The sequence below is a fragment of the Lathamus discolor genome, chromosome 1, assembly GCF_037157495.1.
Source record: "Lathamus discolor isolate bLatDis1 chromosome 1, bLatDis1.hap1, whole genome shotgun sequence".
In the NCBI taxonomy this organism is placed as follows: Eukaryota; Metazoa; Chordata; class Aves; order Psittaciformes; family Psittacidae; genus Lathamus; species Lathamus discolor.
In genome coordinates this window covers 20138477-20151969 of record NC_088884.1, presented here as the reverse complement: position 1 = coordinate 20151969, position 13493 = coordinate 20138477, and the positions used below count along the sequence as shown (strand labels likewise).

At 42.7% G+C, this 13493-nt stretch overlaps 1 protein-coding gene across 7 annotated transcripts in view; it reads left to right on the top strand.

Annotated features, from left to right (window-relative positions):
* The window catches only part of CADPS2 (calcium dependent secretion activator 2), a 315891-nt gene that overhangs the window by 53438 nt on the left and 248960 nt on the right, over positions 1–13493 (top strand). For all 7 annotated transcript variants that reach the window (XR_010608797.1, XM_065663295.1, XM_065662937.1 and 4 more), the window contains exon 2: positions 12982–13095. Coding sequence is in view for 6 of the 7 variants with exons in the window: in XM_065663295.1 (XP_065519367.1) it covers positions 12982–13095 (114 nt within the window). In the remaining variant the exon portion in view is untranslated. The remainder of the gene's footprint in view (positions 1–12981; positions 13096–13493) is intronic.

The following is a 13493-nucleotide window of genomic DNA, read 5'->3' as shown; positions in this document are numbered from 1 at the left end:
AGTCTAGCTAACCAACTACAGTATTTGTAACAGCAGCCTTAATCAGGTGCCTAGGCGGAGATTAAAAATGGAGCAAGTGTACGTGGTAATTCCCATAATTATATTAATCTGAGGAATTGCCTATAACAGATGGGGAGGTTAAGGGTTGTACTTAGTGTGTAGCATTTCTGCGCATATAATCTGCAGTAGATTTCTGTTCCATAACCTTTTGTAGTCTCCCAAGACAGTTTTTGGTACTGACAGTGTACTTTGGCAAGGTGTTTATCCATGTCTGCTATTGACTAATCTTGTTAAATTTTCTTGACATTAATTTGTTAGTTGGAGTTAAAGGCATATAATTGATGAGATAGTTTTTAAGTCTGAATTTATTGCCTTTAACCTGAAGAGTGATTCAGTGATGTGGACCGTCTGCTCGTATCTAGTTCTAGGGGAGCCAGAAGGCTTTTGTTCAAAATAAGTTTGTGCTGCCATTTATGTATTGTCAATTTATCTTTTCAGTCTCCATAAAGAAGTGGTATTTTCGTGTTTCTGTTGGGGTGATGAACTGGGGGAAGGTACAGTTGAGTTGACCAAAAGATGCTGATGTATAAGTAACCAAGTTTAGGACTGGATGATCTTAAAGGTCTTTTCCAACCTCAGTGATTCTGTAGATTGGCTTGGAAGATGGAAATGAATGCAGCCTCGGCACATTCTCAGATGACATCAAATTTAGAGGAGCACTTGATAGCAAAAGGGCAAGACTGCTACTCAGGGGACTCCTGACTTCTAAGACAAATGAGTCAACAAAAATCTTCAGGTGTTCAGCACAGAGAAAAGCCGAGCCACACTTTCAGGGCAGAGCTCCATGCATATTTACAGGCAAAGGACTGCCTAACTGGGTCTTCTGCAGCAAAAGACCTCAGGATCCAGTTGGAGAGCAAGTAGAGCTCAGGTTGGGGAAATGAAGGCTGGCTGCATGTTCAGCTGCATTAGCAGGAGTGCAGCACAGGTCAAGGGAAGTGCATTTATTTTCCCATCTTCTTGACACTGATGTTGCCACATCTGTAATACTGTGTTCATTTTTGGGTCCCCAAGTAGAAGAGTGGTATCAACAAACTGGAAGAAGTCCATTGGGGTTCCCTCAGATGCTGAGAGAGATGGAAGACATGATACACAAGGGGAGGTGGAGAGGTCTGGATTGCTTTAATTTGGAGAAGGTTAAAAGTTTAACTGTTGTCATGTAGTCCTTAAAGAGGGACAGGACTATAGGGAAGATGGAACTAGACTCTTTTCTGAAGTTCACAAGAAAAGAACAGGAAGTAACAGTCACAAGCCACAACATGGACCTTCTGGCTGGATACTAGAGAGCTGGGTGGGAACTTGAGAAAGAGCACTGGAGCAGGTTGTACAGAGACTCTGCTGTATCTTCATCCCTGGAGACATGTGAACCTTGACCAGACAAGGTCTGGAACAGCATGGTGTAAAAGTTTGACCAGGTGAATTCTAAAGGTCCCATGTATCCTTAATTTCTCTGTTTTGCAGCCCTCACAGAGAAGGTAGGTGGAGTATAGGCTCAATTCTGCTTATTAATGAAACTGGAGGATTTTTTGTGGAAAATATTTTGTAAAAATACCTAGTTTGGTGAAATATGTTTTTAAATGTTATCAGAACCCAGAATAAAACCTTGTTCTGGATTTTATTCTAACTTTTATTGTTATCTTTTTTATTTATTGAATTTAAGCCAACTAGCCTGAAACGTGCTGCCACAGAGTGTGATGGGCATAAAGCTTGTATTTGCCAGGTGCCAAACACAAATGACAGTCTCTTAGTGTTGCACTTTAACCTGTCAGGCAGCTAAACACCACACAGTCATTCACTCATTTTCTGCAGTGGGGTGGGGGAGAGAAATGAAGAAAAAAAAAAGGTAAAACTCCTTTTTAAAACCGAGGTAAAGACAGATTAATAGGATAGAAAAGGAAAGAAAAATAATACTGATGAAAGAATATACAAGTGATGTACACCGCGATTGCTCACCATCTGCTGACCAATGCCCACCCAGTCCCTGAGCAGCAGGCTGCCACACCCCCCCCCCAGCCAACTGCCCCCAGTTTTCTTGTTCGCCATGACATCATATGATATGGAATATCCCTTTGGACAGCTGGGGTCAGCTGTCCCATCTGTGTCCCCTCCCAGCTCCTTGTGCACGCCCAGCCTCCTCGCTGGCAGGGCAGTATGAAAAGCTGGAAAGTCCTTGACTTAGTGTGAGCCGTGCTCAGCAAAAACTAAAACATCGGTGTGTTATCAACATTATTCTCATACTAAATCCAAAACACAGCACTGCACCAGCTACTAGGAAGAAAATTAACTCTATCCAAGTGTCCTGGGTTCAGCAGTAGCAGTCATTTTTCTCCTTCTTAGTAGCTAGTGCAGTGCTATGTTTTCATTTTTTGGCCTGGGAACAGTACTGATAACACCGATGTTTTCAGTAACTGCTCAGATGTTTGGTCTGACCCAAGGACCTTCTGAGCCTCATGCTCTGCCAGGGAGGAGGGGAAGCCGGGAGGAAGCAGAGACAGGACACCTGACCTAAGCTAGCCAGAGAGGTATTCCATACCAGAGCACGTCATGCCCAGGAGGTAACGGGGAGTTACTCAGAAGGGCAGGGACTGCAGGGTTGGAGGAGGTATTGGTCGGTGCTCGGCTTGGGGGAGTGGGGTGATTTATTGGTCGGCGGGCATTGAGGTGTTGTATTCTTTCCTCTTGTTATTTCCTTTATCATTATTATTATTGGTGGTAGCAGTAGTGGTTTGTGTTATACCTTAGTTACAAAACTGTTCTTATCTCAACCCATGGGAGTTGCATTCTTTTCAGTTCTCTTCTCCGTCCCTCCAGGGTAGGGGGAGGGCAAAAAGGGGGGAGTGAGAGAGCGACTGTGTGATTTATGGATGACTTTTGTTTAAACCACGACACCAAGCCAAAAAGAGGACACTTAGTTTTGCTTGCATTTCCATCAGAGAAGGGTGATTAGGGTTTCTTTTTAATTCCATTTTCAGAGGAGGGAAAATCTTGTTATCTGTGAAACCTCCACACTTTTTTCTTTCTTCTTAGAACTGATAAAACTGGAGATGTGCATGCAGAAGTTACGTGTGTGGGGAAAAAACTGACATTTGCACAACCAAGGAAGGGCTCTATGATCACAGTGTCTTCTTCGCAAGTGAGCTAAAATGGAGCCTGAATGTCAACCTTGGAAAGATGAGACTAGGTTGGAGGAACATGTATTTTGCTGATGCTTCCATTCTTTCAAGCAGCCCTGCTGTGGCCTTCTTAGCTACACTTGAGAGATCTTTGCTGGCAAAATGTCCTGGTGTGAGGTTGTTATCAAACAAAGCTCATCAGTGCAACACTTCTGAGATATGAAAAAGTTGTTTCTGTTAGCTTGATTTATCTGTGGAGAAGTTCTGAAAATAAGAAAGCTGATTTCTTGGAGCAAATAGTTCTGATTAATAGTCCTGGCGGTGCAAAGTTGACGTGGGGTGGAAAAGATAATGTAGATACAGAGGAGCAAGACAGTAGCTGTGCTGTAGGAAACGATGGAAATCCATTCAGTCCGGCACAATTTGAACTGCTGATGTACACTGTGAGTCAGAGCTGTAATTCTGTGTACGTTAGCAGCAGTTACCTCTAAAACTTCATTTGGTTGTCATTTCTGGAAATGAAGTGCAAATTGTGCCGGACAGATTTGGTGGCCTTCTACAATGGGGTTCCAGCATTGGTGAATAAGGGAAGAACAGCTGACGTCATCTACCTGGACTTCTGCAAAGCGTTTGACACCATCCCAGATGACATCCTTGTGTCTAAACTGGAGAGGCATGGATTTGATGTGTGGACCACTTGATGGGTTAAGAACTGGCTGGATGGTTGCACTCAAAGAGTTGTAGTCAGTGGCTCAAAATAACTGGGAGATAGATGATGAGTGGTGTCTCTCAGGGGTTGGTGTTGGGGCCAGGGCTGTTTAACATCCTTGCTGACTGAGGCTTGACAGAGTTTGAGTTGTTCAGCATGGGGAGGAGAAGATTCCAGGGAGACCAGCTGCTGCCTTCTAGTCTCTAAAGAGGGCCTGCGAGAAATCTGGACTTTTTAGAAGGGCATATAGTGATAGGACAAGGGGGAATGGCTTTAAATGGAAGGTAGGTTTCTATTAGATTATTAGGAAGAAATTCTTCACTATGAGGGTGGTGAGACACTGGCACAGGTTGCCCAGAGAAGTTGTGGCTGCCCCATCCCTTGCAGTGGGCAAGGCCAAGTTGGATGGGGCTTTGAGCAACCTGGTCTAGTGGAAGGTGTCCCTGCCAATGGCAGGGAGTTGGAACTAGATGATCTTTAAAGTCCCTCCCAGCCCAGACCATTGTATGATTCTGTGAAAGCCGCTGGCAGCTGAGGCCCCCACCATGTCAAGGATCACTGTGTCATCTCTGCTAGGCATAATTTTCATGGTCAGCTGCATGAGTCATCATCAGCTTTCTTGGCTGCGTGTTTTGTTTGCATAGCTTTCAAGCATAACTGGTCTTCTTATAGTTCTGGTAACCTCAAGAAAGTGCAGTTGCAGTGCCACTGTGTCCTCTGCGTGGAAGATGGCCCCAGACAGAAATGGCAAGAGGGACAGCAAGACATAGCTGTCCTAGCTGTAGCGTGTCTATGCAGCCACTGAAGACTGAGAGGAGATCACTGAAGTCTGCTGCACAGAACAAACAAAGACAAGAATATAAATCTAGCCCATGGCTGTCAGTTAAATTCTGCAGCAAATCTCAGGTAGTAGGAGTAGGTACAAAGAAAACGATTGCAACTGCGCTGACAGCATTTAGGACAAACGTAGCAGATGCTTTCTTTCCTAGTGTGGCATAGTCTGTAAAAGGTTGACAGTCTTTTTCAACAAGAAAGAAATCTGCCATTGCTGTGAAGAATTTCTAAGCAGTTAAATTTTCAGACTTAATGATACAGAAAATATTTCTTACAGTGAAATACCCTGTAAGTGGAATTGAATGACCAGTACATTATTGGTAATGTTTCTGTTTTTTAAACAAGTGGCAGACCAGCCAGAGGTAAATGCTGTGTTGTGCTTCTTTGACTATAAAGAATGATAAGTTTGATAAACGTTTTAGCTGATTTTGGAAATCTCATTTGATTCTACGAGGTGCTGAATTATTTCATAATGAGTATATACACAGTGTAGTCTGTGCTGAGTGACAGCAAACAGAATCCTTACACTGTTTTACTTGGAATAACTTCAACTTTCAGAAAATCAAAGAACAGCTAAGGTTGCTAAGTGACAGCAAAATATTTATCCATTATTTAGGAAATCAAATGGCTTTATGCAATGAGTATTAAAGGACAGCATATACTGTGTGCCACCCACATGCTGTACAGGACCATTATTGTACATGATGAAGACCTGCATAATTCAGCACAGTAACCACAGCTATCACCCCCGTCTTAGTACTGAGCTTCTCTAATACTGTTTATTTAGTCTTGTTCCTCAGTAGAAGAGTAATTCACTATAAATGAACACCCTCTGTCTGTGCTCTGAAACACAAGTAATATTCTTGTGGAGGCAAATACTGAACAAGGAGGCAAGGTGGGGGAGAAGGAGGGGAAATGGAGGGAGAATTGCTGTTTATAACTGGCTATTTGCTTTGCAGGCTTATTTTCATCACTGATGTGTGATGAAGCTCATTAACAGCCACTGATGTAGCACAGGCTTTTTGTTTCTCTGGAAGGAAAGGATAATGATGGGTTCAGCCTACGGCCTTTCCTTGCACTTGGCTTTCACAGAGGAGGTATGCATGGGGCTTTCCAGAGTCCAGCCCTGTCGATAAAGTCGTTCCCCACCACCACCTGTGGATGCTGGTGGGAAGCTGGGGTTACAGCAGGATTGGTGTGGGACAAAGACTTGGGTGGCTCTTGAGTCTCACTCAGCAGTGGGGTAGGAGTTGTTTCAGTTTCTTAGGCACTGTTCTGGTATTTCTAAGGCTCATGTGGCTAGAGGAAAGCCCACTGTGGTGGGTTGGCCAGTACCCCCCAACAGGTGAGCTGGGAGACCTGCAGAGGAATGCAGGGGGGTAGTCAACATCCTTGAGCACGATGCTGTGGTTGGAGGGTTTGGGAAGGTGGGGAGACAAGGGAGATGGCAGTTAGGTTGGCACCTAACCAAGTATCTTTTGAGGCAGAATGAAATCATATGAAACAACCTAAAAAAACCAACAAAAAACATGTGAAGTGCATATGTGCTCCCTTTTGTAGGCATGTGGAGCTTAGGTTGAAAGCTTGGTTTGATGTGCAGGTGGACCTTGAAATATGTAGGGCCTTGAACACCTGGTCTGTTGGAATTACTGAGAAATTATTGGTAGTTTAATTTTTATTGTCCTGGAAGTGTAAAATTGACTGTCATTATAAATGCACTGACCTGTTGTATCGACCAGGTTTGGTTCTGGCTGAGGGTATGGGCAAATGGGATGAATTACTGTAGAGTGAAACACAGTTCACGACATGAGAAAGCCACTCTGGCACTAACTTCTACTCTTTTTCTCTCTTTTTTGCTTTTTTCCCCCCTCTTTTTTCATTGGCAGAGAGCCTGGCAGGACAAGGAACAAAGTTATGTTCAAAGAAGTGCATCCGAAGCTGCGTGGAAAATTATTTATTTGTACCTTAATTTCTTTTCACTCAGGAGATGCAAATTTATCTCGTGATTAAATGGAAGGGAGAGACAGCTGTGTGAGGGAAGGCACATCAGGTTATTTATTGTTTTCACTCTTCTTTGCTCTGGAAAAGTACAGTTTGGCCTAAAGTTGTCTAAAAGAAGCTGCTGCTGTGGAAGGCACTGGACAAAACGGCTTAGTTTTGAAACAAAAAAGCTTCTTATAGAAAGTGTTCAGGGATTTAAGTTGTGTTTGGCATTACAAATCATATACACTGCAGCTGAGAATTTGAGGGATGAGGCTTTGATTGGCTCATCCCTACTCCCTTTTTGTTTTTATGCAGCCTGCATAAGAAATATTTGATCTAACTCTGTCTGTAATTGAAGTCATCACCTCCTGCTATTTTCCTGAAATCCCCATATGGTCTGAGAAAGGTTATTCCGAGTAAAACAGTGTAGGAGTAGAGAAGAATCCATGCTGTTACTAGTGTTAAGGTCAGGGCTTATTGATACTGACACAGATCTGAGCTCCAAGTGTGAAGACATGCAACCTATGATCATTTCTTTCCTAGATTTCTAAAATTGCCACAAGGTGGCAATGGTTCAGAATGTTATTCCTCCAGAGCCAGCTCTTTGGCTGACTGCACTGGTGGAGAATAGGGTCAGCCGCGGGCTGTGGTTCCAAGCCAGCAGTGCTCGGGGGCATGCAGGGAGAGGCTGGTTGCAGCCAACACACAGGCCACATCTGAAGCTTTTTCTTTTTAAAGGCCAACGTTTTCTAGAGAATATTTGTGCTGTGAGTTGTGTCTTTGCCAGCTGCTGTTGGCTGCGTATGTTTAGGGCAGTAATGAGCTGCTCTGTGTACTTAGGCAGTGAGAAACAGATGAAAATGCTCCAAATCTAGCCTCAGACTCTGTGAAGCGAGGGTTGTTTGGGGTTTTTTCCTTCTGTCTTTCAGGGAGAAAATCGGCAATATTACGGTTACAAATACATACATGCTTTGTGTTTCCTTCATACTGTCAGTTTATTATTTACATGTAGTTAATTAAGTAAAACCTGTAATATTGAAACAACTCCCTAAACTGCCAGGTGGTTTGAAATGCAGCTCCTTATAAAAACAAGAATTTAAACTCTGTGTAAAATCCATTTATTGAAATTGTTTAAAGGTATGAATCATAGAATCATGGAGTCATAGAATAGTTAGGGTTGGAAAGGACCTTAAGATCATCTAGTTCCAACCCCCCTGCCATGGGCAGGGACACCTCACACTAAACCATGTCACCCATGTCCTTTCCTGTTATCCCTAACATCCCTAGCCAAGTTTAATTCTAACTGGGCCTTAGCCTTCCTAACCTGGTCCCTAGCTTCCCGGACAACATCCCTGTACTCTACCCAGGCCTCCTGTCCTTGCTTCCACTTTTTATAAGCCTCTTTTTTCCTTTGAATTTTCCTCGGCATCTCCTTATCCATCCAAGGAGGTCTCCTGGCCCTCCTGCTGCACTTCCTTCTAGTTGGGATGCAGCACTCCTGAGCTTGTAGCAGGTGATCCTTGAATATCAACCAACAGTCTTGGGCCCCCCTGCCCTCCAGGGCTATATCCCATGGAACCTGACTAAGGAGGTTCCTGAAGAGGCCAAAGTCTGCTCTTTGAAGTCCAGGGCAGTGAACTTGCTGCACACTCTTCTCACTGTCCTGAGGACCTCGAATTCGACCATCTCGTGATCTCTGCATCCAAGGCTGCCCTGGAGCGTCACATTTCAAACCAGCCCTCCCCTGTTGGTGAGCACAAGGTCAAGCATGGCACCTCTCCTTGTCGGCTCCTCTATTACTTGCAGAAGGAAGTTGTCTTCCACACAATCGAGGAACCTCCTGGATTGCTTGTGCCAGGCCGTACCGTCGTTCCAACAGATGTCAGCATGGTTGAAGTCCCCCATGAGAACAAGGGCCTGCAAGCGTGAGGCTGTTCCTATCTGTATGAGTGGAACTAAACTAGAAACTCCTAGGTTTTTGTACCCAAGTTTCAGTTACGAAGTGAAAAAGCAAATCTTTAGTGCTCGAAGGGGAATGTGTTGAGATATATAAGACTAATTTGAAATGTTAAATTCAAGGTGAGAATTTTTTTTAATAGTTAAGTGCTTGAGGCTCTTTTGATGCCTTTGTATTACTTTGTAAATTATAAAGAGTTGAATTGCTACTGCTTAATTAAATAACTCTGAGGAGTTTGTTATATCTTAAATACGTGATTTCATTCTTTGATAACCTACTAAGGTTAGCAAATGTAACGTGAAAAGTAAATGTTGCCATTTGTGAAAGGCACAGGGATGGAGGGGAAAAGAAATTTGTATCTTGTGTGGCTGCAATAAAGAAAAAGTAAATTTGAAGGCAGTTAATCTTGTTTCGTGTTAAAGTTGTCTTTGGTTATCATTCTGGAGACTGCAATCAAACCTGGTATTCTGAGTCGCTGAAATTTAGTTACACATTCTCCCATGAAGCGGCAGTATCACACAGAGCCACGACAGCAGTATCACACAGAGTTATAACCAGAGATTTCATTCCACTGAGAATGTGAAATCCAACTAAGCAATACAGATCTGAAGCAGGTTATTGGAAAGCAACAGAACCAGTGAGGCTTTCCTGTACGCTTCAGGTAATATTCAGAGTTCAGTTTACATTTGGTGCTCCATATTGGTGTCCTCAACATAAGAAAGACATGGAGCTGTTGGGTCCAGAGGAGGCCCACGAGGATGATCAGGGGGTTGAGCACCTCCCATGTGAAGACAGGCTGAGAAAGCTGGGGCTGTTCAGCCTGGAGAAGAGAAGGCTGCGTGGACACCTCATAGCAGCCTACAAGGATACTGGAGAGGGACTTTTCCTCAGGGACTGTAGTAATAGGACAGGGGGTAACAGGTTCAAACTTAAACAGGGGAAGTTTAGATTAAATGTAAGGAAGAAGGCGTTTACTCTGAAGTTGGTGAGGCACTGGAAGAGGTTGTTCCATCCTTAGCAGTGTTCAAGGCCACGTTGGACTTAGCCTTTGGTGACATGGTCTGGTGTGAGGTGTCGCTGCCCATGGCAGAGGGGTTGGAACTTAGTGATCTTAAGGTTCTTTCCAGTCCAAACTGTTCTATGATTCTGTAATTTTTTATTTTTATTTTGCTGTTCGTGGTTCTTTCTGTTAGAGTTAAAATGCGGACTCTATGTCTGCACCGATAGTAAAGATGTGAAGAAGTAGTGGGGAGCTGAAAGCAAAGGTCTGACCCAGAGGAAAGCAGGAAGGGGCATGTGCAGTAGAAAGGTAATCCTCCTGCAGAAGGCTTTTGAGCTCCTTTATGTGAACTCCTCCCTGAGAGAATCTGGCCAGGCTCATTGACCCCAGATTTTAAGCATTTCACTTAGGAACTGGCTGTGCATGATGTCCTCATCTCTTGTTCCTTGTTAACCAAGATGGACAACTTCAAAGCAAGCTCAGACTTGGATAGGTTGAGCTGTTTGGCAGTGTCGAGGAGTTAATGTCCTGTGCACATGCCTGTTTCTCTCCATTTGCTATTATGGCTTTCTAATGGAATTAGATGTCCCTTTTTATTCTGCATTTCTGAGCTACTACTTTTGCTGTTAGTTTTGGATTTTTCAGTATTAAAGGCATTTGGCTGCAAATCAATGAGTGTAATTAAAAATTGCCAACATTTAAAAAAGTAAAATATGACTGAGAATTCACTGTACACTAAATATTCTGACAAATAAAAAACCCAGAGGAACTGTATGCTGCAGCAGACTACTATAAATTATTCTGCATCTTGTCAGTTAACTGTGTCTCTATAGATGACAGTACTTGGGACCTATAAAATAGTGTTCAGATTATCCTTAGTGCAATGTGTAGCTTTCCATGTTTTCCATTGGATTTGTTATTATTTTGTAGTTTTGCAGAACTTTATTCCCCTACACATCCAGATTTCATCCAAAAAGTAATGTAAGGAATGTACAGTAATCCTAACGAGTCACTCAATCCTTAGAATTGCTTACTACCTGAATTGGTATGAAAGCCATATATAAATATTTTAAAAGCATTTTAGTTTGGTGAACTATGATGGTTAGGAATGAGGAAGTCAGAATTAAATTTATATTTCATTGCCTTATTCGTAATGTTTTTGTTTGATATGTGGGTAATAGACAAGCAAATCACCTAAAGAATGAAGTCTGCAAGCATGAAAACACATTTCCATAATTGCCTTGGCAGGAAGCCCGCGTGTTCTCGTGGCGGAGCTGTGAATACTCCATGGGATGAAGGAGCTGCTGGCTCAGCAGTGGCGCACCGTCTGCAGGATCACTTGGCTCTTTACTTCCCCTTTGAGAACAAGTCTACGCTAGAAAAAAAGTTAAACCATCCTTTATAATTTGTATTTTCAATTATCTTGACTTGTCTAGTATCTTTAGAAAATGAAGAGAATTAAAGGGAATTGAATAAGGGGAAAGACCTGTCCTGCATAGCTGGGAATAAATCTTGGTTTCTGTTAGAAACAGCTAACCTTTGTGGTCCAGATTCTGTGCAAGGAGTGGATGTCTGGCAGACAGGTGGGTAGGTGCGCTTTTGGTCTATGTGCAGACATAAAACAAGTACTTCTCTTCCATGGATTTTTAACTAGCAGTGGTGCAGGCTGTCAATGTGTCTGTGTTGGGCTGCTGCTCTCAAGAGCTCATGCAGGAAATTTTTCCAAGTCACACCAGCCTCTGCTGAAGTTTGCTTGCCTCAACAGGAGTCGTCTTCTGTAGGGGTTTCTTGGGGCTTGTTCTTTATCGTTAATAGTTTCATTAAGAAGAGGAACAGAATTATCATTTTTAAGTAGCTTAGATTATTTTTTTTCCAAAGGCACAGTTCTTTGGCTTTGCATCTGTACTGCGTACATTTCACCATTTTTCAGAGGATTTCTCATATCAAGTATTTAAATGGCAGCTATACTTTTGTTTTCTGTGAAAATAGAACAGTTTTCAGGTTTACATTCCATTTCAAGAGAGTGTTGCAGTAAATTGCTACATGTTCCATAGAAACACAAGACATGACAAACATAACAAACTCTAGGATCTTCCCTTGATATCAAGGAAAGAAATTGTCCAAGGTAGGCACATTCTCAGGATACCAGTAATTTTGCTAATCTTGTAACACAGTTGCAGCTTCAAAGGGTCAACACTATAGACCTGATAGCCTATGGTCACCATGCTCACTGCAGATACAAAGAAGTTCTTCTGTAAGAGACAATGGTGTGGTCAGAATAATGTTATTTGTTGCAGGTTAACCATTACAAATGTAACTTCTAGAAAAATATTTTCAGTTTCTGGCTACACATGTATTTATTTGTTAATTTTTAACTAAGCAAGATACAGGAAGGATGAAAAAAAAAATTAATTACTTGTGTTTGGGTTTTTTTAATGTTAAATTTAAAGTTCGGAATATTCGATGAGAAAATGAACATGAGCCGGCAGTGTGCGCTCGCAGCCCAGAAAGCCAACCGTATCCTGGGCTGCATCAAAAGGAGCGTGACCAGCAGGTCGAAGGAGGTGACCCTGCCCCTCTACTCTGCTCTTGTGAGACCTCACCTGGAGTATTGTGTGCAGTTCTGGTGTCCTCAACATAAAAAGGACATGGAACTGCTGGAACAAGTCCAGAGGAGGGCCACGAGGATGATCAGGGGACTGGAGCACCTCCCGTATGAAGATAGGTTGAGGAAGTTGGGTCTGTTCAGCCTGGAGAAGAGAAGGCTGCATGGAGACCTCATAGCAGCCTTCCAGTATCCAAAGGGGGCCTATAGGGATGCTGGGGAGGGACTGTTCATTAGGGACTGTAGTGACAGGACAAGGGGTAACGGGTTAAAACTTAAACAGGGGAAGTTTAGATTGGATATAAGGAGGAAATTCTTTCCTGTTAGGGTGGTGAGGCACTGGAAAAAAAAAATAAATATTTGAAGGATGGAGCTAAAAGACAAGTTTTATTAGTTGGTGCTGCTGTCATGGGGAAGGTCAGCATGTGCATATGAAATATTGCTCAGGAGAAGTATCCATGCAGACTTAGCTGTAGCATCCCAAGGGAAAGAATATAGAGGTTTAGTTGCATGCTGAGTGCATACATGACTTGCTGCAGCCACCTGACTTATACAGCTAGGTCTCTGAGGAGCTGCCACTCTCTAGGGAGCAAGCGGCCAGGAAGCCTGTGCATTTTCCTCCCTGTTCACAGCTTCCAAATGTGTATAGTGTTGTATATTTTTACTTCGAGACTAACTTAATTTATTGTTCTCTCCCTTCTCCTTTTTTTTCTTGCATAGCTCAATAAGCAGCAGCTACAGATCCTGAAGGAACGTTTCCAGGCCTTTTTGAATGGGGAGACTCAAATTGTAGCAGATGAAGCATTTTGCAATGCTGTGCGAAGTTACTATGAGGTAAGTTATGTGCTTTGTTTTCTGTATTGTTTAAAAAGTTCATAGGATCTCTTTTCAGATACAAGTAAAGGCATTTTAAGTTTCAAAGGCTGTGAACTTCCAAACCTTCTAGAAACAGCTTCCTCCTACTCTGCTGTTTTAAAAGTTGAAATCCACTGCCTGGGCACAAGAGATAAACTGAACTGGAAAACATCCATGCTTTTTGAAGAAGGGAAAAAAAGAAAGACAAAAAAACCTGGTGCTAAAAATCTTTCTGGCAGCATTTGATACAACTAGGCACTGCTATCTTTATCTCCATATGTCTAAGGTACCTCTTTTAATCAGCACTTCAGTTGTAGGTTACCATCTTGAGAAATGTGTTCTGATTTTTTAGTTACCATGCAGAGTTTTTTGGAGAG